Source organism: Saprolegnia diclina, assembly GCF_000281045.1.
Source record: "Saprolegnia diclina VS20 unplaced genomic scaffold supercont1.98, whole genome shotgun sequence".
NCBI lineage: Eukaryota > Oomycota > Saprolegniomycetes > Saprolegniales > Saprolegniaceae > Saprolegnia > Saprolegnia diclina.
Genome location: NW_008246165.1, coordinates 34,748 through 59,440, shown reverse-complemented (window position 1 = coordinate 59,440; position 24,693 = coordinate 34,748). Strand labels below are relative to the sequence as shown.

At 58.8% G+C, this 24,693-nt stretch overlaps 7 protein-coding genes across 7 annotated transcripts; 1 reads left to right on the top strand and 6 right to left on the bottom strand.

Annotated features, from left to right (window-relative positions):
- Positions 1-33: 33 nt before the first annotated feature.
- SDRG_15659 (hypothetical protein) lies at positions 34-6,274 on the bottom strand (the record flags this gene model as incomplete). The annotated part of the gene is made up of 4 exons (XM_008621838.1): positions 34-85; positions 124-4,709; positions 4,756-5,511; positions 5,558-6,274. 4 exons carry the CDS (start codon positions 6,272-6,274, stop codon positions 34-36), a joined length of 6,111 nt encoding a protein of 2,036 aa, XP_008620060.1.
- A 149-nt stretch (positions 6,275-6,423) lies between these two features.
- SDRG_15658 (hypothetical protein) lies at positions 6,424-8,705 on the bottom strand. The gene is made up of 2 exons (XM_008621837.1): positions 8,486-8,705; positions 6,424-8,435 (listed from the first exon to the last, which is right to left on the bottom strand). The coding sequence occupies exons 1-2, from the start codon at positions 8,594-8,596 to the stop codon at positions 6,519-6,521; spliced, it is 2,028 nt and encodes a 675-aa protein (XP_008620059.1). The 5' UTR covers positions 8,597-8,705; the 3' UTR covers positions 6,424-6,518.
- Positions 8,706-11,561: 2,856 nt separating this feature from the next.
- On the top strand, positions 11,562-13,352 carry SDRG_15657 (aspartyl aminopeptidase). Its single transcript, XM_008621836.1, has 2 exons — positions 11,562-11,744; positions 11,794-13,352. The coding sequence occupies exons 1-2, from the start codon at positions 11,690-11,692 to the stop codon at positions 13,149-13,151; spliced, it is 1,413 nt and encodes a 470-aa protein (XP_008620058.1). The 5' UTR covers positions 11,562-11,689; the 3' UTR covers positions 13,152-13,352.
- A 374-nt stretch (positions 13,353-13,726) lies between these two features.
- On the bottom strand, positions 13,727-14,878 carry SDRG_15656 (hypothetical protein). The gene has a single exon (XM_008621835.1). It carries the CDS (start codon positions 14,787-14,789, stop codon positions 13,854-13,856), a length of 936 nt encoding a protein of 311 aa, XP_008620057.1. The 5' UTR covers positions 14,790-14,878; the 3' UTR covers positions 13,727-13,853.
- Positions 14,879-17,015: 2,137 nt separating this feature from the next.
- SDRG_15655 (hypothetical protein) lies at positions 17,016-19,406 on the bottom strand. The gene is made up of 4 exons (XM_008621834.1): positions 19,300-19,406; positions 18,983-19,252; positions 17,267-18,943; positions 17,016-17,220 (listed from the first exon to the last, which is right to left on the bottom strand). The coding sequence occupies exons 1-4, from the start codon at positions 19,346-19,348 to the stop codon at positions 17,090-17,092; spliced, it is 2,127 nt and encodes a 708-aa protein (XP_008620056.1). The 5' UTR covers positions 19,349-19,406; the 3' UTR covers positions 17,016-17,089.
- Positions 19,407-20,181: 775 nt separating this feature from the next.
- On the bottom strand, positions 20,182-21,239 carry SDRG_15654 (hypothetical protein). The gene is made up of 3 exons (XM_008621833.1): positions 20,893-21,239; positions 20,486-20,839; positions 20,182-20,443 (listed from the first exon to the last, which is right to left on the bottom strand). The coding sequence occupies exons 1-3, from the start codon at positions 21,211-21,213 to the stop codon at positions 20,273-20,275; spliced, it is 846 nt and encodes a 281-aa protein (XP_008620055.1). The 5' UTR covers positions 21,214-21,239; the 3' UTR covers positions 20,182-20,272.
- An 882-nt stretch (positions 21,240-22,121) lies between these two features.
- SDRG_15653 (4-hydroxyphenylpyruvate dioxygenase) lies at positions 22,122-23,608 on the bottom strand. Its single transcript, XM_008621832.1, has 2 exons — positions 23,056-23,608; positions 22,122-23,005 (listed from the first exon to the last, which is right to left on the bottom strand). The coding sequence occupies exons 1-2, from the start codon at positions 23,536-23,538 to the stop codon at positions 22,154-22,156; spliced, it is 1,335 nt and encodes a 444-aa protein (XP_008620054.1). The 5' UTR covers positions 23,539-23,608; the 3' UTR covers positions 22,122-22,153.
- Positions 23,609-24,693: the final 1,085 nt, after the last annotated feature.

The following is a 24,693-nucleotide window of genomic DNA, read 5'->3' as shown; positions in this document are numbered from 1 at the left end:
AGTGCGAAGACCACCGGCGCGTCACCCAGACCGTTAAACATGAGGTAGCCGCCGTGCGTCGCCCGCGTGCGCTGCGCCGCCGCCTCTTTCGGGCCCACCGGCGCCGGGTTCGGGTCGTACAACGTGATGCCTTCAAGCTCGACGCTGTCGCTGTAGTGCACGGCGGTGCGGTCGGCGTTGAAGATGGTCGTGCCCGCTTGCCAGAGGCGGCACTCGAACCGCCCGCCGCCGCCCTCAGGGCCGAGATACCCGGACGCGCCAAGGGCATCGTACTTGGCGACAAAGATGCCGTTGGCATCTTGGAGAACGACGGCGTCGCCAAATCGTATCGTGTCGCCGATTCTGGCGTCGTTGCTCGGCGCCGGCAGAAGCGTAAACGTCATCTCTTCGAACGACGTCTCGTACCCGTCGGGCAGTGGTGGCATCATCATGTACTTGCGCCAGTGGCCCGAGTAGTAGCCAAGCGCGTCTTTCGATTGAAAGTACCCGCGCGGCGTGAACAAGACAAACTTTATGCGGGCGTCGCCATAGCACACCGGCCGTCGCGGCGCCGGTGGCGACGGCACGTGCAACGGCAGCGGCATCGGTGTTGCGTCGGGCACCGTTTTGGACGCCGACGCCGGCGGTTGGGCCGGCGGCGCAAGGGCAGCTAATGCTGCCAACAGCGTCGTATAGTCCATGTACCCACATCGCAAAACGATGACTTGGTCGACGCCAAGGTGGCCCACGAGCGTCTGGGCCGCATACGTCACGCCGGCGCGGATCGAAATGGGCTTGAGGATGCCGTCGCCTTCGAGTTCGAGCAGCTTGGAGCTCGCTTGGACTTGGGACAACACCACGTCAACGCGGACACCGGACGTCGCGTCGCCAGAGACGGTCACGGACGCATGCCACTGCAGACGAAGCAGCCGCGAGTCGTCGCGTGCGAGGTTCTCGACCAAAACGACCGACGCGGCCGAGCACGTGAGGCGCAGTCGCATCGGCGGGTACGGCCAGATCGCCTGCGACTTGCCTGGCGCGTCGTCGGTGAGCACTGGCGTCTCGGTCCCGTCGGCCGCACGCGGACTCGGACTAGGCGCAAATGGCACAAAAAATTGACTCAGCTCTTGCAAGAGAGGCGACGGGTAGAAGGAAAGACCGTGAAGATCCACGTCGACGCGCCACGCCGCATCGTCGTCGGGTGTCGCCACCGGACCCAAGAGAGGTGGTATTGGGTCGTTGCCGCGGGCGACTGTGATGGCAAACGCGTCTCCCTCGTCCTCCGAGTGCCGCAGCGCAATGAGCGACCGATACGGCGTCGCGACGGCATCGTGCCGGCGCGAGTCGCTGACGACGACCTCGCACACACGCAAACTCGCCTTCAGAGCGCTGTCGCCAGCGACCACGGATGCTTCGATCGCCCGCAGGTGCAGACGGGCCATGGACGCCACGTCGTCGGACGCTAGAGTGGCCATCGACAGATCGCCCGTCGACGTCGGCTGGTAGCCACTGTCGCCGTTGCACAGCTCCATCGAGAGCTCGGGTATTGAGACGACGAGCGTGAGGGACGCTGCCGGGGGTGCGGCTGTGGCGTGCTGAGGCGATGATGACGTTGGTGCGCGCTGTCGCTCGGGCACCTCGTTCAAGTTGGACGTTGGCGCCGACAAGAGAAACGCGTATTGCTCTTGCGAACATACAAACCGAATTGGTGACGCGCAGATCGTCACCGACGTGCCGTGGGCCATGTCGACGACGAGGTCAAAGCGGGTGCCGCCGAGCAAACTCGTCGACCGGTTGCGGAGCGTCGTCACGACGCGGACACCGGCGGCATCGATCGCAAGCGTCGTCAAGCGGGCGTTGCGCAGCACCTTGTCCATCGTCGAGTGGCCGTCATTGTCCGTCATAGACGGTCCGTTCGACACGCGCAGTGCGTCCAGTCGAAGCGTGATCGCGTCATGCGACGACGAGTCGCGGGGCATGTCGAGCACGCAGTCATGCAGCTCAATCTGAATCGAGGGGAAGGTCGAGACCGCCGATACGTCCAACTCCTCATTTGCGGCACCCATGAGGACGGCCGGTCCGGCGTCTTGTGACGTCGGCGACAGCTGCGCCAATGTCTCGACGAGAGGTCCCGTCGTCGCATAGGCCTGGAGGTCGACGAGGAACCGGGTCAAGAAGCAGGCGCGCGGTGACCGGAGGCAAAGCGAGATGCCCGAGGCGTACCCGGGGTGCCAGTCCTCTTCAAACGCTTCCGTGCCGAACGCGTCATACGCGAGCGTCACCATGGCACGCTGGCGATGGATCGCGTGGTGCATTGGTGCTATAGGCGATGCACCCGACTGTGCGACGTCGGCCCCGACCATCTCGCGGCCCCCGCCGTCGACGATACGGGCGGTTTGCAGCGAAGCCGCGAGAGCGAGTGTCGTCGGTGACTTGGTCAAGAAGACGTAGAGCCCTTCGACGGCCACGTCGGCGACGATCGTCCCGTCTTCGTCTTCTGTTGGCAAGACAAGCTGGAACGACTTGAACTGGAGCTGCACTTGCAACCACGGCGTGTTGTCGCGGACGGCCGGCTCGACGAGTTCGCGGAGCGTCTCGAGGTACGTCGGCGACGCCACGGTCGTCTGTGCACATGCAGTTCGGTACGACGCCGAATCGTCGTCGTCGTCGTCGCCGTCGTTCCCCGATCGCACCACATAGCTACTTTGCGACGGTGGCAGCGAATTGGCCCACGCCGACACTTGGCGCTCGAGAACCACTGGCGTCGGTGGCAACGACGCCATCCTCTCGGGCCCCACGACGTCGGCGACAGGACTGACAGGACACGCATCGTCACGCTTGTCGCCGGCGAAAAAGAGGAACAGACGCGAGAGAGTGTCCCGGTGCACGTGCACCTGGACGCCGTCGAGCGCCACGTCGACCGAGACGGGGTACTGGAGAGCTGGCTGCAGCAGTGCAATCGGAGCAGCGCCCCACGCCTGCGGATACGCAACCGCGGCCCAGACATCGGACGAGACCGCTTCGGGTGGCAGTGGGCGGTCGAGCGACGCCATTGTCAAGGCGACACGGATCAACGACTGCGCATCGGCCGACGACGACACCATGGTCGGCGCCAACGGCCGCGCATAGTCCTCGACGCGGAGGGACCCGAGACCAAACTCGAGCCGGCGATCAAACGACCGGAGGACGACATGCGACGTCATGCTGCCGAGGTGCAACCGCACGAGCGGCGCGTCGGCGTACAGCCGGACGTCGACCACATCGACTGTAAAGACGCCGTCGACCACGATGCGCTGCATGAGCTTTGTAAAGTCGGTGATCGACACGGCTTGCGGCAGCGCGCTCGGTCGGGTTGACGCGACCGCAGAGACCGCGGCGGCGGCCACCGGCGCCATATCGGGGGCCGGCAACGCGACGTGGGCGAGATTGCGCTGCACCGAGGCTGCCAGTTGCTGCAAGCGCGCGTAGCTGATGGACGACAAGTGCATGCGCACTTGGTCGACGTGGCCGTGGAGCTTGATGAGCGGGATCGTGAGGTCGTCGGGCACGACGCTGGTCTTGAGCGTGCAAAAGATGCTGGCCTGCTCGAGGAGCGGCTTGTCCGATTCCAGTCGGACGTCGGCGCCTCGGACGCTCACCTCAATCACATCGTGGAGCTGCTCGTCCGGGAGGCGGGCGACAAACTCCTCCAAGGACCGTTCGTGGTCGGCGCTCGGCAGCGACGCTTGCACGTGGCTACGGGCCTGGAGGTGGCCAAAGTACAGCGTCAGCCGCACCGGACTCTCGAGCACAACATCACTGCGTGTCTCGACGATCGTAATGATCGGCGACGTCACGTCCACCTGCAGCGAGAGCTTGGTGCGCGCGGCTATCGCTTGCCGCAGCTGCGCGCCGCTATACTGCGTAAACGACTTGGCATTGGCCCACGCCGCATCATCGAGCTCATGCAGATCCACGGTGGCGGGCGGCTGAAAGAACGCCGCCGTCGCCAACACAAAGGGCACGTTGAGACGCGCATCGACGGGCTGTGTCACGAGCGTGAGACGGACGTCGGCGTCGTCGAGCGGGGGTAGCTCGACCTTGGCGCTCAGCAGCGGCAGAGGCGCTTCGCAGTGACGGAGCTTGACGCTGCTCATGGCGTCGGCTTCCGGCAGCGTCACCACGGTCTCCATGGGCACCCGCGCAATGCAGCACCGACCCGAAGCATCGTCCGAGACCTCGGTCAAGACAAACGTAAGCAGCTCGAGCGACACGTCGGTCGACTTGGCGCGCTGGAGCAGCTGGAGGGCCATGCCCGACACGTGAAGGTCGAGGAGCGCGCCGAGTTGGAAGCTGCACTCGGACAACTCGACGTTGACGCGATACTGAACGGTGGACGCCATGGCCGCCGCCGTCATGGACGCATCGGTGGTCGGGTCAAAGTTGATGGCATGGTAGAGGTACTGCGTCTCGCTCTGGACGCTGGCGGTCGGCGACGTCGGTGTCGGGTTGGGCGCCGTCGTCGTCCCAAACCAATAGCCATAACTCCACATCGAGACAGGCGCGTCACCCGTTCCATTGGCCGAGGGTGGCGGTGTCGGCGCCTTCGTCGCCGCCGCAATCGTCTTCTTGGCGTCGGCGCGACACCCCAAGATGTCTGCATTCTCCATGGCGTACTCGAGGTCGTCAAACTCGCGCATGACTTCGCCCCAATGAATGTTGCCTGCGGTGCTGGACCCGGTCGACCCGTCCTACAAGCAAGAGGAGTAGAGACACGCCCTATGGGACATTGTGTACATTGAGCAGCAGGTACAGCTCCTTGTAGCGCGCTTTCTGGCCGTTCTTGGCGTGGACATGACTCCAGTCGACGGTGGCGAGCCGTGCCTTGTTGTCGCGGCGCACGGCTTCGATCGCAAACCGCCACCAGGCCGCGGGGTGCGCCGAGACAGACACGCTAGGGCGCAAGTCCTTGTATGGCTGCTGTCGCCGCTGCAGAGCGACCGCCGAGAGGAGAGCGAGGAGGCTGTGGTACTGCGTCTGGTGCAGGCGCCACGCGACCCGATCAATTGCGACCTCGACCGTCAAAAACGTGTTATTTTCCTGCACGACGCGGACAGCTGCCGCGTGAAACGCGCGCAGGCTCTCGCGCAACGCATCGACGTGCGGCCATTGCAGGCAGCTACGGAGCGACGCCGTGAGCATCTCGAGCGTCGGGATGTCGTCGAGGTCGAGCGCGTCTTGGGCCAGTGCCCACGCCTCGCAAAAGACAAACGTCAGCGTGTACGTGCGTGGCGGCATGCTCGATACAAACGCGCTCCATGCGTCGTCGCCGATCGCATCGCGCGTCATGACAAGCCAGGCGATGCCAAGACGCTGGCGCACGCGCTGCGAAAAGGCCTTGGGCGGCAGCGGCACGTTGACACCGCGGTCGTTCATGAGCAGCGACATGCGCATCGTCATGGGCTCGATCAAGTAGCCGCCTCCGCCATGGTCATCCCAAAACCGGTTCTGCATCTGTGCGACGAACCGACTCACTTGGTCGTCGTGCGTTATCTAGGGTTAGTGGTGAGGTAGGAGTAGCTGACGATGCAGAGTGTACCGCTTCGTAGTCGTTGGCCACATAGACGGCGAGCTTCTTGACGTGGAGCACCTTGCGCAGGCATGTGGCTGTGTCGACATCGCGGACCTGCAGCGTGTAGGCGCCGGACGCGTCGACCGACTTGACGGCGAGCTCGTTCAGCGTGAGTCCGAGGACGTAGCTCGCGCGCGGGTCCGAGACAGCGTCCTCGAGACGAATGTGAATGCGTTCGATCTGAACTTGGATGTTGTCGAGGAGCTTGGTGACGAGACGGGACATGAACGTCGACTGCGCCGGCGACGACGAGGCCGAGGTGTCCTTCGCTTCATTTTCCTGCTCGAGCTCAAGCGCCTGGAGCGTCGTGCGCTTGGCTTGCAGCATGTACGCCTTGGCGGCGGCTTGCGTCGTCGCTGACGCCATCGCCGACGCGGTCGAATGCGGCGCGCTCGCCACGCGCGGCCGCAGAAGCAGGTACACGTCCTGCACATGCACCTGGATCGGCTGGCCACCGAGGTTGATGAGCGGAACTTGGAGCTTAAAGTAGCCAATGCAGCCAAACGCGACCGAGAACGGAAGGCCTTGGAGCAGCGGCTCGAACGCGTCGACCTTGAGGCGCAGCTCGCGCAGCTCGACCTGGCCTTCCCAGACGCTGACGCGAAGCGCCTCTGACTCCTCGTTGAGGTCGACGTACGTCCCGAGGATGCTCTTGAGGAGCGCGTGGAGATACCCTTCGAGCATCGTAGACTCCACACGACCTGCTCTGTATCCTACCGGCAATCTTGCCGTTTTTCTTAACGTTAAAATCGTTATTTATCCGTCTTTCTGTCAAGAACGCAAACACGGCTGCCACGTCATTTTTCGAAACCGATCACGAAATTCGAACACCGTTGACATTGCAGCGTTGCATCGTACCAATAAGAGAGACGACGACGGGGTAATAATTACTAATAACGTACAGTCGGTGTTGTTTATCGGCTACAGTTTAGGACGACTTGGTGTCGTCGGTGGCGGCCTCCCGCGCCGCCTTGGCATCGAGCGACGCCTCGATCCGTCGCAGCTGCTCGGTGAGCTTGTCGATCTGCTTGGAGTGGCTCCCGAGTGTGTTGACCATTTGGCCCTGCTGTTGTTGCAGCTGCTGCTGCGTGCCGGTAGTCTGCTGCAGCAGTTCCATGAGCTTCGTCTCCATCGTCGATGGCGCGGGCGCGGCCGGCGCCACTGCTTCGGGGGTTGGCGTCAACGCCATCTCTTCGAGCCGCTTGACAATGAGCTTGGCGATGCGGTCAAGGCGGTCGCCGACGCAGGCGCACCGGCCGCGCGCTTCGCCGTCGTAGACTTCCAGGACGCCGATAATGTCGCCCGAGCCAAGGACAAGTGGGCACGACGCGTAAAAGCCGATGCCCCACTCGTCCCGCATCGTGTGGTTGCGGCAGAAGCGGAGGTCCGTGGCCACATCACGGCAGATGAGCGGGTTCGGCGACATGATGGCATGAGCTGCGAACGCGACATCGCGGGGCACCACCCGAGGTAGCGTCGACGGCAAGCCGTGTTCGTTGACAATGTGCAGCGCATCGGCGTCGACAAACCCTAGGACGGCCACCGCGCACTTGGAGGCTGTGGCCGCCATCGAGCAAAGGTGGTCAAAGAGCGCTTCGGTGGGCGCGGTAATGACACCCGTGGCCGCCAGCGCAGTCAGGCGCAGGTCTTCGTGCGCGCAGAGTGGGGCTTTGGGCCACGGATGGCTCCAGTGAAAGTCGAGCGGGTACGTCGTGATCGTCGTCGGTGCGCAGAGGTCGTCGCAGTCCATGCACGACGAGAGCGACGACGACGACGACGCCGTCGGGATCCACGACGAGGCCACCGACGTGAACGATGCAGTCTTGGAGTCGGTGCGCCGCGGCGAGTCGCGGCAGGCGCCGCAGACGCGGACGTTGACCATGCCGCCGCCGATGAGGAGGTTGGTGTACGCGCCGCACGTGCCGCAGACGACGCCACCGCAGACACGGCAGTGGTGCTTGCGCCGGAGCGCCGAGAAGCCTCTCTCGCAGCGCTCGCATTTCTTGATCGGATCCGGGTTGGTCCACTCGGTCTGCGGCAGGAGCGTGATTTCGCGCGTTGTGAACGAAGACGCGACCGACGAGCCGACCGACGACTGTTCGTCCGAGTGCCCGGAGACCATCGAGTGCATCGTCGCGCGCGCTTCGTCGCCCGAGTGCGTCGACCGGATGCTCTGCGCGCGCGTGTTGCCCGACGCAAACGTGGCCGACGACGCCGACCGGTCGTGGCCGCCGGCAAAATTGATCCAAAATTTGTTGGTTTCCAAGAGCGAGTTGTACGCGTCGATGACGACGTGCGTCTTTTGGTTGTGCGTAAAGCAGTAGAGCTCGTGCTGGCTAAAGTCATGACTCCACAAAATGTGGTGGATCAAATTCATCGCGAGGAGACGCTCGAGAATCCGGTGGCCTTCGATCAACGTCGACGCGTACTCGAGCTCGACGAGCGTCTTCATCGCATCTTCGCCGCTGAACGAGAGCGCGTGCAACATCGGCTTGGCCTTGCTCACCTTGGCCGACAGCGGCCGCTTGAGCTGCGGCACGTGCGCCTCCAGAGCGTCCCGCGCCTCTTCGAATTCGTGAAAACGCGCGAACACCTCCGACTCGAAGCTCGAGAGCGTCGTAATGTTGTGCGAGAGCGCGTTGACCCAGCCATCGCGCTCGCGCTTGGACGAGAAGCGGAACGACCACTCGAGCGTCGGCAGAATGCCGCCCGAGCACACGAGGTCAAAGCGCCGCGGAAAGTTCTCGAGGTCGGCGAGGTTTTTGAAGGCGACGCCGGCGCCAATCTCAATGGCGGCGGACCGCACGTTGGTGTCTTCCTTCTTGTACAAGGCCAGCCATCGGCCCTATAAGATGCGCAATAAGATCTGCGACGCAAGAAAGGGGAAGGTACAACCTCGAGCTTGGCATAGACGAGCGCCCAGGACGAGAACGGCCCGGACTTGTACTTGAACTCGAACGTGCCGCGCTTCTCGGCGAGCGGGGCCGGCGACTCGGTCGTCGGCATGAGTCGATCGACGCAAAAAAGAGAGTTGCTCTTCGCGTGATCCAACGCCCACGGTCGGGTACGCCAGCTGGTCACGGCGAATGGCACCGGTGCAACGGGTGCCACCCGCCATTATTATAGCGCCCGTTTTCTCCACATACAATTTGTCTTAGCAATTATTATATTATGCCGACAACCGCTTCAACTTCATCCAACTCGGTGTGTAAAATCTGGCGCCAATATGCATTTCACGCGCCATCAGTGGATTGCCGGAAAGCACAGCACTGGGAGCAGGCGCGTGCGGGTCGGGACGCCTCATCACGTCGATAGTGCGGCAACGACGAGCTGATGGACGACGTGTATGTTTCTGGTTCACCGTGGAGAATACGGTCGTACGCAGCGTCGAGCGAGAAGACGTCGGCAATTATCTGACCTCGTCATGCCAGCTGCCCGCCATATCACAGTCGTGATGTCTCGGACAAAATATGCAGTCCACAAACTTAGCGCGTCTGAGACGAAAGAGCGTTGGTACATGGGCGGCACGGCGCGCCTGTCCCACTGCGCGCGGCCACGTGGCCGCGCTTACATGCCCTTGTGCGTCTCCAGGTCCATGCCGATATCAGCTACGTGCCGTAAATTCTACCAGACGCAAGTGCACTGTACGAGTGCCCGGGGTTTCGAAGGCCGAGATTGCTCTTTGAGTTTGCACTTGACCGACGGACCAGCTTCAACGCTTTGGCCGATGCCCACTCTTCCAAGCCAGATCGCGTGACAAGCACGAATCTGGCTTTTGTGTGATTACCGTCGGTTTGGGACCGAGCGCTGTAGATACAAAGCGAGCATCTATGCAGTCTCGAGATCCTGCACACCACCAACCACGAGGGACGGTGCGGTGTCGGGAGCACGACGTGCACTGCACCACGACGCGTGTCTAAGCGCCACCTTGCTGTTGGCGCCGACGCGGACAGGAAGGTATTCCAAGCGCTTTGTATTGCTTGAAATTCGCGGGACAGGCCTTGCATTGTTGCAGTGCCAGATTCGACAGTGGGTTTTTGTGGGTGTCGTGTTGCTGATGGATCTCGACGTTCTTTGAAGGAGCGCATTGTACTACGGATGATGACTACTGCTGCAGGCTTCGGGCCGACGCGTCTCGGTGCCATAGCAAGTGCTTCATCGCCACAAAGATCGGACGCGGCATGGGACAGGGCTCATGCAGACAAGGCGCTCCTAGCTGCGTGCACCCATGTATGCAGCCTAATGGCGTTGGGCATGATGCCGCGCAGACTCTACGAACGCAATCGAATGCACGGTCGATAAAGTGCAGGACTGACACGCCCATGACGCGCCGTCTTGGCCAGTTCTTTGGACGCGAGAGCAGCTGAATACGCACGCTTGACGCACGTCGCGAAAGAAACCTGTTTGCTCCGACGCGGTGCCCGCAGTGACGTCGGAATCACTCTCGGCATCACGGGCATCCTGCGATAGCGTATTCGCGACGAGCACAGTCGACTCGCATCGAAGGATCGGATATTACGCCTGGAGGCGCAACTTGGCTCTCGCTGGCAGGTTCCGGTGTCGCCCAGTGTGGCGATCGTAGGGGAAGAATCCTCTGTGGCTCAACGCGTGCACTCAATGTTGATGCCGTCTGTATCATGCTGCAATTGGAGACTCCAACTGAGACCCAAGTCAAGTCGCCAGACGAATAGCCAGTGCGCCTCATTTTGGACAAGGCGTCGGCGCGTCCGATACACGTCCTGGCCCAGCACGCCGCCACGTTTTGACTTGGGCACAAGCCACGGTGTTGGTCGACCAATGGACTGCGCTGCCACACGCTTGTCGGATTTCGATTGGTACATATTCGTATATTCTAAATATTCAGCCAATCAGAGACGACACACAAGATAGACAGAGCAGACAAGATGCACGAGCGCCAAGAAGAGGTCGGTGCGATCTCGATCTGATGGTGCCGCAAGGCCACGAGCGGCCGTGTGGATTTATCATATGAGCAACTAGGTTCTGCAGTGTTCAACCATCCCGACGACAGCAGCGGCGACGTGTCCGTCACCATACAACCGCCGTCGTCTTGAGCTCCATATTTCGCTGTCGTCGAGCGTCATGGCGGCCAAAGAAGCCCACCTTCTTTTGTTGAGTGAATGCTTTGCCACTCTACTACAAAGACGACGAGTCTTATGCTAACAGCACGACCACACATTCTTGCTCCGCCCTCCACCATCGTCAACGAACGGGCTGCCGTTAATACTGGATCTATGCAAGGGACCATACAAGTTTATGAACACTTGATGTATACTTGGAGTGCGAGATCGCGTTGTGCTGGCTCCTCTCGCCCGTGGAGAGTTCCTACTAGCATCGCGTCGACTGCAAATGTGGAACCATTGGTGTGGTTCATTGGCTACTAGGATTCGAAAGCGATATGGGTACACTGTCCACTTCGACGATCCAGGCTGACGCAGCGCATCCTCGGAATCGCGTCCTCATGCCCGTATTGGCTCAGTCTTGGGCTCCGTACCTGGGCTCAGTATTGGGCTCAGTATTGGGCTTATTGGGCTCGTTTTCATTCTGATAGGAACCCAAACTGCCTGGTGCGTTGCAGCTTCTTTGCTCTCGTCGTCGCATCGCCGCCTCCTCGCCGCCAAAGGCATGCGTTGTTTTGTTTCGAGTTCCAACGAGGTGCAAGGATCCCAACGAGCCAGGGCGCACAAGGTCGCGGACTCTGGTGTTGCGCCTGAAACCCGTGTTCTTATTTGCCCAAAAGCGAGGTCAGCACCGCCATTTTGGATGGACCCGTGAGGCGGACGTGGAGCATGCAACGACGGCGTCCAAGGAAACCCTGCGGCGCCTTCTGGTGGGGAGCTGTTCTCAGATACGAGACGCCTGTCTAGGGCACGAGCCAATCAAATGGCGTCGCTAGAAAGGTCAACGCGAAGCGCATCCTTGGGTTTCTTTTATTGTCTTTTAATCTCGATGGCAGGATTTTCACTTGGTGTTTGTAGGAGCTTGGAAATAAAAGAAACAAAGATCGAAAAAGAAAAAAGGTTTTTGCTTCCGAGGTTGCCGTTGGCGTCAAAACCCAATTTGACGCCCTTCGCTCGCACCATGTCCCTCGTCCCGAATGCCAAGCTCTCGGCCACGGCCAAGCAGACGGGCCAAGGTTCGAACCCGCCTAGCCACCGTCTTTTTCATGATTCTCTTGTCGCTAGCGCTCATCAACTTTATCGACAAGGCGCCGTCGGCCTTCCACGCGGTCTACGAGACTGTCCAGTCGCTCAAGGCCCACGGCTTCTCGCAGCTCCGCGAAGACGAAAACTGGGACGACGCGATCCAGCCCAACGGCAAGTACTACGTCACGCGCAACCAGTCGGCCGTCGTTGCGTTCGCGGTCGGCGGTAACTACGCCAAGGGCAACGGCTTCCACATCGTCGGCGCGCACAGCGACAGCCCGTGCTTGAAGATCAAGCCCGTGTCCAAGGTCGAGTCGCAGGGCAGCCTCCAGGTCGGCGTCGAGACGTACGGCGGTGGCCTCTGGAACACGTGGTTTGACCGCGACCTTGGCGTCGCCGGCCGCGTCTTTGTCAAGGACGCCGAGACGTCGCAGATCGCCGGCCGCCTCGTGCTCATCAACCGCCCGATCATGCGCATCCCGATGCTCGCAATCCACCTCCAGGACGCCGAGACCCGCAAGGCGTTCTCGTTCAACAACGAAAACCACCTCCGCCCGGTCCTCGCGACGTCGGTCATGGCCGAGCTCACGCGCCCCAAGACGGACGCGGATGCGGGCGCCAAGCACCACCCGATCCTCCTCGACTTGCTCGCCAAGGAGCTCGACGTGACCGTTGACCAGATCTTTGATTTCGAGCTCTCGCTCTTTGACACGCAGGGCGGTGCGATCGGCGGCCTCCTGGAAGAGTATGTGTTTGCGCCGCGTCTCGACAACCTCTGCTGCACGTGGCTTGCGACGCAGTCGCTGCTCAAGTCGCTCCCGACGCTCGAGACCGAGTCCAACGTCCGCGTCGCGGCGTCGTTTGACAATGAAGAAGTGGGCTCCAACTCGCTCATGGGCGCGGGCTCCAACTTTCTCCAGAGCATCATCACGCGCGTCTCGGGCGGCTCGCTCACGGGCGAAGTGGCGCGCAAGTCGATGCTCATCTCGGCCGACATGGCCCACGGCGTGCACCCCAACTACTCGGAGAAGCACGAAGTCAACTCGCGCATCCAGATGCACTCGGGCCCGGTCATCAAGTACAACGCCAACGAGCGCTACGCCACGTCGGGCGAAACTGCGCTCCTCATCAAGGAGCTTGGGCGTCGCCACGGCCTCGACATCCAGGACTTTGTGTCGCGCCAGGACTGCGGCTGTGGCTCGACGATCGGCCCGATCCTGGCGACGTCGACGGGCATCCGCACGGTCGACATGGGGCTTGCGCAGTTTAGCATGCACAGCATCCGCGAGCAGTGCGGCACGGTCGACCTCGAGCTCGCGATCGAGTTGTTCTCGGCTTTTTACAACGACTTTGTCGAGATTGACGGCTCGATCGCGACCGACTCGCTCCTTGGGTAAACACCATAATTGTCTCTTTTGCAAATCAAATAACTAGTTTCGTGTACGAAACACCTATTTTCGAGTCGACCTACGAATCGACAGGTTGTGTGAGAGAGCTTGGTAGGAATGATACCGTGCAGCCAACCGAGAGGCCGTTGTCGGAAGCCATCCCGCGGCTCGTTCGCCTTGCTCGTGTCGCAACGTCATCCTAGGGATACGCTTGACACTTGGTCTTGAGGACTCGCGTTAGAGGTCTTTCAGCTAGCACAAAGGGACGTGCAGTTGGAGGACGGGTCGCCAAAGCAGCTGCGTCGTGCAGTCGGCTTGGGTAGTTAGTAGGGTTTGCGAGTATTTTGTAATCATCATCTCAAGACGAAGATGCAGCGACACGGCATCGGCTGAGCTGGAGGTCGAACGAGACGTAGGGCCGGCTCCAACAGTGCACTACGAAGGATGGCTGCAGCTGATAGCTGAGCGGCGATTGGTCGCTGAAGCGGATACCTGCTCGAGCAGTGCAACTAGAATCGACATGCCCACGCTGGAAAGTGCAAAGTCGGCTTGAAACTGCGTGAATGTATCAATGTATCAGCGCTCGCGACCGATCGCGTTCGATGTAGGCAACCACACTCCACGACTACGAAGGTTTGCTGTAGGCGATATGGAGCAAACTGCACCACATTGAGCACGTCTAGCAGTCTATCTATTGATGTCCTTATTCAACTATCGCATCCATGTACAATACTCGTCGTGGGCAGCCCAGTACAAGTCGAAGAGCTCGTAGAAATGCGGATGCCACGCGGGGTTGACCTCGTCGCGGACACGGCCGCGCGTCCACGGCTTGCCATACCGGCCATTGGTCATTTCAGAAAAGTGATGCACGTACGTCATCGCGCGTCGCTCGTCGGCGCTCGCAAAACCAAACGTGTCGTTCGAGTTGATGTGCGCATTCAAAATGACGTAGTGGCTCGGGAGCATACCGTACAAGTCCTTCCAGACAATATTGAGCACGTCCATGTCGTACCACTCGTCACTCGGGTGCGCCGCGATCCCGACCTCGAGCTGCGCAAAGAGCGCATTCGACGGCGTCAAGACAAGCAAGGTCGAGCCCACAAATGGCTGGTTGGACTGGTAGTACGCGCGCGGCGCCCAAAACACGGCTTCGCGCAGCGTAAACAAGTGGTCCAGATTGCGCTCAAGCCACGAGTCCGAGTCGATGTAAATCACGCGGTCATAGCCGCGCTCTTGAAAGATCCGCAGTTTCGTGAGCGACGCCGACCACGTGTCGTGGGGCGCGTTCGGCTGCATCCACGGCTCGACGGGCACGACGACTAGTCCGCCGGCGGCCAGCGCAGCGTGCGTACTGCTTGCGATCGTGGTCGTCGCGAGCACGACAATGTCAATGTGGGCCGGCGTCCCGAGCCGGCGAATGTTCTTGGCCATGATGAGCGCATTGCAAGCGGTGATGTCGTTGGTGGCGTAGAGCATGTAGGCGTGGCGAGCCGACGGCAGAGTCGTGGAGGGCAAAGTGGTCGTGTTCGAGTGGTGTTGCGGGTGAAAGGGCACTGCGCCGAGCCCACTGAGGTGCACGTGCAGCATGAGCGTGCCGACGCAGAGGAGGACCGTGAGCGCGAGCAAGAGGGTGGTGGAGCGGGTCATGATAGAAGTGGCCAATCCCGGACAGAGAGCTGCGATTTTTGATAGCGGCCGCCAGGCCGAAGTCACACTATCCCCATCTGTTAAACAGGTGGTCGGATACTGGTATGCGTACCTCACATCGATGTCACAGTATCCAGCCTGTTCAACCGGTAAAGAGATAGAGTCGAACTTGTCTAACTGCATAGCGTATTTTTGATAGATTTGAGAGAAATATCAATTGTGAGAGGCTCAAAATATAAAAGTGAAGCGTACATTTTTAATCACGTAGTGGCATGATGTCGAGTGCATGCAGCGCCTTGCTGCGCCACTTAGCCTTGTCGCGTAGCATGAGTAAGACCGCGAAACGGTGCATTGGCTCAAGGTCGGAAACCCGTGGGCGTGGTAGAATTAAGCTGTGCGCCTTTGTTTGCTGTCGTTCGCGTAGTAGAAGTCGAGGATCACGAACCTTTCGTAGACATTCGTTTTTTTTTCGAAATATTTCTCGATCGCTTGCCCTCCGGCCGAGCGCGCAGCTCTACCGGTATCTCCTTGGGAACTTCGACCTTCGTCAAAGCCTGTGACTGACCTCGGCGTCATCTTCCTCGCCTTGGGCCTCATCTTCCTCACCTCCCTTGGGAGAATGCCATTGAATCGCCTTTTATTTAAATATTTATGAAGTCTGAAAAAATAAATGGCTGATATATCACGCACAAGAGGATTATTGAGTTTCGGGATATGCAGTTAGACAAGTTCGACTGTATACCTTGACCTATGTATGTTGTGGGATATTTACTGATACACGCCAACTGCTGGCATTGGATCCGACAGCTGGCGAGCGGAGAGAAATTAATCGAATGCGAGCTTGACACACCCGCAATAAAAAAGCTTGCACACCTGTCTAGCAGGCATGAACGCAGTATCTATTTACCATCTCTTTACCGGTTGAACAGGCTGGATACTGTGACATCGATGTGGCGGTAGCTGGTAATATTTGAAAGATCCCGTTGAGACAGATGGTACGGACATCAATGTGGACACTCGACAATGGCTCGTGGGTACGTACAGTACGGCGTTGTACGGTGGCCCGACCGTAAAATGCTATTGAGATTTATGCGGGATAGAATGTACGATGTACGGTATGTTGTTGCCCCGTACCTTTTGTCATACGGCCAAACATGTGGCGTCGTGATGCATCAGATCTGTCTGGACAATGAACCACGGCGCCTTGATCGCGCAACCTGTCGTGGTCAGTGAGTGCGAGTACTACCATGGTAGCAGTGAGCTTCAGTGCCGTCCTAGAGATCGTTTGAGAGCGTTGTCAAATAGGCTTTTGGCGGCGTCGAATTCTCATTGTCATGGCTGACCCACGTGCTGCATGTATGTTGGCACAGTTCGCACCTGTCGTTGCCAGTTGCCAGTGAAAATTACCGCAAAAAGACGGCAGAGCAGGGGCAGAGACGCTTGAAAAGATTTGAAAAGACACTGCTGTGTAACTTTGGAGCAAAATTTTAGTCCACGCAACCAAGCCTTCGCGCACAATCGTCGCATAGACAGACCCGTGCTGCATGTAGCGTCAGTTGGCGAGTGTCCGGGTCAAGAACGACGACAGAAGCGTCCACAGACCACGACCGCGCACCTGTTGTAAGTCAGTAAGTCGGTTGTAAGTAGTTTTGGAGCCTTCGAAGGGGATGCCAGCTGCACCTCCCATATCTTGAACCAGAGAAGGGAAAGCGATGCATGAAGCGACGGTGAAACAAGGTACGGCGTGGACGAGGTCGACGATGTGCTAGTCTAGGAACAATACAGCGATCGGTGCCTCCACAGGGCTCGCCACGAGCTTCGTCCGGACCTGCGTTGCAGTGAAAGGGCAACCTACCTCAAGTCGCCATCGCGCTGCAACAAGATGCCCTATGGCCTATCGACGAGCATTGGGTGTCACAAGAACCCTCGTCGGTCGCAGAAGGGCTCTGCGGGCCGCGTAGCTACACCACAAAACGTAGGTGCTCACACTCTACATGTGTAAGGAGCATATCCTGTAGATCGCACGACGCACTGACGTAGCCCATGATGTGGAGGCGCATTTGGCTTGCAGTGGATCGAGCTTGCAGCGTGGTGACCTGACGAATTCGGGGTGTCGAGCGATGCCAGTCAAACGTCGTGACGCTGGCATGTCATGAACGCTGCCGCTGACAACATCGTCGATGGAATCCAGGGTGGAATCTGTCTATACTAGTAGAAATCGTCTGATCACAATAACAAACACTTTGCATTCAATGGACAAAACGTTCAAGATACTCGACTCATCTTTACAGGATCTCCATTCATGCGCGTCCGCTTGTGAGGTAGCTCGTGAGCGCCTGTATCCACCGGTCGCAGATCGCGTCCGAGTCGGCTTCCAAGTCGAGTCGCCGATCCTTGGTTATGATAGAGAAGCACCGCCGGAGGTTTTTCTCTACGCACCAGTCAGCTACCCATCCTTGTACTAGCACAAACTGTACCGTCCGAGAGGTGCTTCATGAAGGCGTACTTTGTCGTCTCCGTGTTGCCCGGAAGCACGGCTTGGATCGCATACAGAGTAAAGCTCTCCTCGGCCTTCTTGCTCTTGAGGCTGCGCCACGACAACACGTCGCTGTCGTCCGAACACCACACGTAGCGTCTCTGGGGTTGACCCCACGTCCCAAATTTACGAAAAACATTGCCTTGCGTAAGCGTCAACCGGTGCTCGTCCAGTGACAGGCGCAAGAGTCGAGGACCCCGAGCGATCGACGGGTTCAGTTTTTGCGTCCGCTCACGGGACGACATCACCGGGGGTTGATCGCGAGGTGCCACGAGCGTTTTGGCCTTTGTATTGGTCGGGGTCATCGTTGTCGTGCTTGGTGCCGAAGGTGGCCGTGCCGCTGTGGGGGGCGACCCGGGGGGTGGAAGGGGTGCGACGGGCGCGGCTTCCGCACGCACCATCATCTGCGTTAGCATATCGCGTCCGCGCGTGCTCTTGTCCTGCAGTATCGGAAGCACTCCCGTGATGTAGTCGGGGGACCCCTCAATGCGCCAGACGTCGAGGAATTTGTGGCTAAACGCGACGCAGCCGGCGTAAAAGCGGGCCGCGTACAACGCGCTTGGACCATGGTTGGCGATGATCCCGAGCGCCCGCGAGCTCTTGAGACCGCGTGTCATATGGTGGAACACTGCCTTGACGCACTGAAGTGGCTGCAGATGACGATAGCGCGTCAGCCCCACGAGGCCGGCGCGCCCGAGGACGTCAAGGAACGCATCAAAATGCATCGTGTCCCGCCGGCCCGTGCACTGACATGACGCAAGAAAGAGCTCGGGACACTCGTGCGTCGAGAGCAAAAGCTCCGTGATGTGAAAGTCGTTGACAAATCGACTATAGTCGCTGAACGCCATCGTGCTCTCGGCTTCGGTGTCGGAAAGAGGCTGGTTGGTGTAAAATACGAAAATATCGCGCAGCATGGATTCAAACTTGCCCACAAAGCGCGCCACGTCGTCTTGCTGCAGGAGCGACGTGTGGAAGTGCCACGTGGGCAGCGGCCACGAGGAGGCCCGCGGCAACACGTGCGTCGAGAGCAAAGTCGCGAGCGCGTCCGAGGCGTAGCGCCGAGCAGCGATCGTCGCCAGCGCGTTGAGGAAGCCGTCGTAGTCCAGCTTGGCGGTTGCGCGCCGGGAGGCGGCGAGCGGCTTGGCGAGTTTGCCTTTGGCTTCAAACGCATAGATGACGTCGCCCATGGCTGGCGTAAAGGCCGACGAGAAGAGCCGGCAGTCGCGCAAAAAGCGGTGGAACTGGTACGCTGTCATGCCGAGCACATCGAGCGCGTCGCCGTGAACACAGTAGAACGTAAAGATGTACCATAGTCGCTCGTCGAGGTTCTTTGTGGGTGCGCGAGGCCGGGCTGCGACGCTCGTTGGTCCGTGCAAGTGCTTCTTGTGGCGCAGCACGAGGCGCGTCGTAGCCGCCAACGTCTCGTTTTCGAGCAGCGTGGACGCAATGCAGGCTTCGTCCGGCCACGCGCAGCCGTCCGGATCGACAAGCGTCGCGGCGTCATGTGGGATATCCCAGTAGCGCGCCGCGTCCCGCCGCAGCTGCTGGAACGTATACGTACTTGGGATCCACGACGCAAAGAGCCCTTGGGTCTGTCCGTTTAAGACCGAGATTTGGTCTACAGGGGGTTAGACAAGGTGCGAACGTAGCGTCGTACATGTCGTGGGCTTGAGTTTCTTGGCGATCGACGGAGCAGGACGGAGCTTTATACACGGGTAGTGGTCGACGACGTGGTGGTATGGCTCTTGCGTCCTGCCAATTGGTAGCCCCATCTCGCCATAGAGGAACTGGACGTCGTCGGGCACGTGGTCGATCGTGGCAGCAATGATCGTGCGCGCCTCGGCCAGCGTCATTGCATGCGACGCGAGCGACGGGATCTGGATAAAGCCAATGATACCTCTGGGTTCGAGCGCGACGCGGACCACATCTAGAGCGATCCTGTGTGCGCTTGTCACGAGGAGTAGCAAAAGGAACCTTTGGCGTCAATGGCGCTGCGCCCCGCGAGCCGGTCGGGCGCGAGCATGCGTCGGCAGCTGCAGTTTCGAAGCCTTTTCCACCTGCCACGACACGCTAAAGATAGGCTCCAAAACTGATTGCACCTCAAAAATGCTTATTGTTAGTTCGGTGTGCTAGTTTGGGCGCAAGGAGCACTCGGACGAGTCGTTGAGAGAGAGCGCGACTGACCACATTAACGCTAGATGTTGGTTGCCGTCAAACGATATGTCCTAGACGACGTGGAATTACTCCCTTGCCTTGACGGTCGTCTGGTCAACTGACCAAAACCTATCCGCATCGAGATCACGACACCTCGCACAGCTGTGTTGATGAACGCGAACAAACACAATATCTATCTATCTATTTATCTATCTAACGAACTATCTATCGATCGTGGGCTCGTGGTATCACAAGTTGGGCTCGTACTGGCCACGCGATGCTGCCTCACACAGCGCTTACTCATCAGCTTGGACGGTCACGCGTTCCACTGTTCGCTGCTGCCGCCACAGCTCGCGCCACTGCTGCAGCTGGGCGAGCGCGCAACAATATACAAGTCGACAAGGGCAAAACGATGTTGAGTGCGAACTCGTGCATAATCTCGTCGAATGCACCCGTCCTCTGATTGAATGAATCAACCAATGTAGTTTGAGCTTTAGTGTCATTTACGACGCCACACCTTCCCCTGTATTGATGATTGTATCAGTATATCAACCCAGCGCGATGGCATCTCGACCCATGTGGATACCCAAGAATAGCGATGCACGTCTCTGTCGAACGCACTTCGACTGCAGTGAGTCTCGTTGACGACTGACAACCCTCGGTTCGGCCAGTAGGTTCGAGTCGAGATCACCGACTAGAAAATGGCAATCTGCAGTGAGATTCGAAAATGACCCCAAACCATAGATTACCTACTGTACCAGTTCCACGAGTTTTTTTATAAATACGCAGCGGTCTATCCCTCGTCTTCGTCGATCCCGACCCACTTTTGAAACGCGAGAAAGAACTCTTGAAAGTTGATGCTCCCGTCCTTGTTCCAGTCGAGCTCCTTCCATCGCTCGACGTTGAAGAACTTTGCGTGGGCTGCGTTGGACTTGAGTTTCGAGCTCTCGGGCTTGTTGAGAATCTACGCCCGTGATCTCAACCTAGCTCGTACGGGCACCACTACCTCTTTCATTTCGCCCCACTTGATGATGCCACTAGCGTCCTGGTCAAACATCAGATACGCGTTCACGACCGTCTCGAACGCCTTGGAAATCTTGAGTGCGTCGTCGCGCTCGATCTCCTTGTAGTCGGCGCCGGGTGCATCGTCTTCGTCGCCGCCACCGCGCGCGTGGAAGAGGTTGGGGATGATGTCGAGAAGGTAGCAGATCGCGAGCGAGACGGCGAACTCGTTAAAGTTGAGCGCATTGTCGCGGATGATGTCGGACTCGTTGAAGATGTCCTTCACCGCGTTCTCGTCAGTTGTGACGCCAAACGACGTGAGCGCGCTGCAAAAGTTGTCGAGCGTCATGGCCTTGGCCTATGCCCACATAAATATTGTACAAATGTCGACACATTGTCGTCATCACGTACGTCGCAGTGGCGCTCGTACATTTCGCGGATCGACATGAACGCGATCTCGACGTTGCCAAACTGCAGGGCGACGCGCTCAAAGTTGGTGCACTTGTTGAACGTGTTGTTGTCGACCATGGTCTTCTTGCGGCCTTGAAGGATCTCGATGATGCGCTTGTCAATGTTGGACTTGGCGACGTACTCGGACTGATTCATGATCCACGACTCGACGGGCTTGACGATGCTGTGCCGCTTCTGCGATGCAGTCAACTCGACGTCTTCGTACGTCTCGCGAACCGGCGTCGTCGGCGCCGTCTCGACCTTGGACTGGAGGCAGCCCATGCGAGGTACTCAAGGCAATGGTCAGGGTTTCGAAAATGCGCCCCAGAATAGCTCAACAACCGCGTATATTTAGGCATTGACGAACGGAGGAGCGGAGCGCACGGCGCGCAAGAGACACGAGTGTGTCATACCAACTCAGCTCGTACGAAGAGAACCGGTCGGTGAACACACCGTTCGCATTCGAATCTCGCGATGGGGAATAGGGGAACGAAGGCGAAATGACCAGCCACGATGACTCTTGGAGTCGAATCAACCGACGTCGACTCGAGGAGGGTGCGACGCAAATGAATAAAATGTGTATTCTCTTGGTGCGACGCGTCGTTGGGCCGCCAAAGACATGTGTTGCACCAAGCACAGATACTCGGAGGAGCTGTCATCTGATAGTTCGCGGCGGAGAACCCAGCGTAGTTTCACTGCCACCCATATCGAGGTGCCACGTTCGAAAGAGCGCAAAGATCGCGCTACCTACTACGGAGTCTCCTTGGCGCGTTCAGAGTCGGGTATCGCGAGCATGAACGTAATAATTTGACGCAGAATGGCTTGTCCTTCCATAGTCGGGTGTATATCCTGTTGCTTTTCATCATGACGGTTATCCAGCTCTCGAACGGTCACTCACGTCGCAGCACTGATCGGGGATTGGTCCATCACGTATTCTGTGCTGATGTGGTCGTTCATCTAACGATCATCTTCTTACGCGGGCTTCTGATTCCAATGGCTGGTCCCTGGGCTCAGACAGAGCTAGGTACTAGATTTTTTACGCGGCTCACAAGAAGAATTGATTTGACGATGCCAATGTATCGGTGCACTTAGTCGCATCGATGGCACTTCGTGGGTATAATGAAGGTTATTATCATTTGTTATACGTCCCATCGAATGAAATCGTGGGTCTTGAGTAAAGGTGCAGAGTTTTTGTGTTTTGTGTTCCTTTTTGGCGAGCGATTTAGACGTCGAGCGTGCGCTCGTAGTCCTCGATCGACTTGAAAAGCTCCGAGAAGTTGCCCTTGCCAAAGCCGCCGCAGCCGGCAGCCTGCTCCAAGCGGCCGTTCAGCTCCTCCATGCAGCCGACGCGCTCAATGATCTCGAAAAAGCACGTCGGGCGGTCGCCGAGCGGCTTGGTGAAGATTTGGAGAAGGATGCCCTGGTCGTCCTTGTCGACGAGGAGGCCGAGTTGCTCGATCTTTTTGTACTGATCGGCCGTAAACGTATCACCAATCTTGGTCGGGAGGTTCTTGTAGTACGCGTCCGACGGCTTGGGCATAAAGTCAAAGCCGCCGAGGTGCGTGCGCTTGCGCATCTCGGCGAGCGTGTGGAAGATGTCGTTGGTCTTGAGCGCCATGTGCTGGAGGCCCGCGCCTTCGTTTTGCTCGAGGAAGGTCTGGATCTGGCTCTTGCGCTTCGTGCCAAAGGTCGGCTCGTTCATCGGGAGGAGGATCATTTCCGAGTTGTTGGCGAGGACCATCGAGTTGAGGCCGCTGTCGACGGTACCGACGTCATCGGTCGTAAACTCGGCAAACTCGTGCCAACCGGTAAAGTCGCAGACGTACTGGACGGCGTCAATGAGCTTGGGGACATTGCCAACGGCGTGGTCGAGGCGCTCGATACCAATGCTGACGTCCGGACCCTCGACATCTTCGTAGCCCGGGAAAAAGCGGCCCTTGTAGTCGCCACTCACGTAGCGGAGGACGACGTCGCCATAGAATTTCACTTCGGCAATCACGAGCGACGTGCCTGTCTTGGCGTCCTTGAGCGTCTTGGGCTCGCAGACACCGACGGCGCCGTTCTTGACCGACACCTACGCGACAGGGTCAGTGCGTTGACGGCACCACGATGCAGTTAGCGTACCTCGTATGCATTCTTGGCATCGCCGACGGTGACGGCCATCGCACGCACCGCAAGGCCGTGCTTGTTGTTGAACTCGTGCGCGTGGTTGATATCGTAGCCCGGGTGCGGCGGCACTTGGTCGGCCTTCTTGTTGGCGCGCGAGTAGGGCGCTGTGATGACGAGCTGGAGCTCGCCGGTTTGCATGACATAACTGGCGTAGCTGTGGTTGCCGGTCGACTGGTCCGACTTGGCGACGCACTTGAGGCCGGCGCCCCAGCCAAAGCGCTTGGAGACGTTGGTCGCGTCCTGGCAGTAGAACTCAATGTGGTGGAACTTGCGTGCGTCAAACTTGTCCGACTTGGGGTTGTGACGCACAAAGTTGTTGTAGCCGACGAGCTTCATCTTCTTCTTGGATGGACTCTCGGCCGGCTTTTTCGGAGACGCCGCGCGCTTGGTCGGACTCGACGCCTTCTTGGGGCTTGCTTTCTTGGGGCTTGTCGACATGGTAGATGATTTCAATCTGAGCAGCCATCGTGGTCAGCGCTTGGTTGCCGTTGGCTATCTTTAACCCGCAACCGCCAAAATGGCGCCCAACATCGAGTGGACCTGAACGCTCTTGTTCGATGCAACCAACTGTGAAGCAACGGCTACCAAGGGCGGTACACGCTCGAGGCAACACCTTTTTTCCGTGCCTTGGCAGCCAACGCCGTTGACCCAACGCTGTACTGACCTTCGAGACAGGCAGACGCGTCGTTGAAGTGCCCCCACGCGCCAAATCTACTCCATGCTCTCGCATGCTTTGCTGTGTGCCGTGGAGGCTGTGCACCGGTACCAGAAGGCGTCTCGGCTAGAAGACGATAGACTACCAAGTTCTACTGGTTCACCCAAAGAGCGCACCCAGAGTGAAGCAAGCACCCATGCATTCGCCATGATGGATGCACCTAATAGCTGCATCTTCGACGACATATCTAGATGCAAAAGACGCAACAGGATCATTGTGCTCCTCGTTCAAGCAGCCAATCTTTGGTCAGTGCCTGCGCGATCTCTCGCACCCTCGACTTGAGAGCGTGTCGAGCTGGTTGGTCGAGATATGAGCTCGTAGCCGGCCGCGATGCAAGGTCGCAGATTACGCAGCAAAAAATCGACGTCGGTCCCACACTTGCAGGAGATTTCCACGGGCGCACCTGACAGCGTGCTTGAAGTTGCCTGCATCGGTGACGCCAGCGGCGCCAAAGCCGAATTTCGGTCCGAATTGTACGGCCGGCACTGCACAAAGTCCGAAATGAACACGGATTCTGTCATTCCGGTAGGACAAAAAGTCCCGATTGCAAATGCGGTCGCTGCGCGCCCCAGTTTGTAAACAAGGTCACCTGAGAGACTACAAATCCGCACAGAAACCTCTATCTTTGATACTTCAATATCATGTTTCAGAGGTTTGCCCTTTAAAAAGGCGACCTCGTTTATACTGCAGCTCGGATGGGACGCTCGGCCCGGCGGCCCGTGATTACTGATCGCTCTACCTTGCAGCGACCACGAGGCAGAAGCTCACAACTCAATTCTCCACCAGCTCAGCATGTCGGCCGAAAACAAGAAGATGAAGCTCGTGGGCTACAACAACTTTGTGCGCCACAACCCCAAGTCGGACCGCTTCCCGATGCA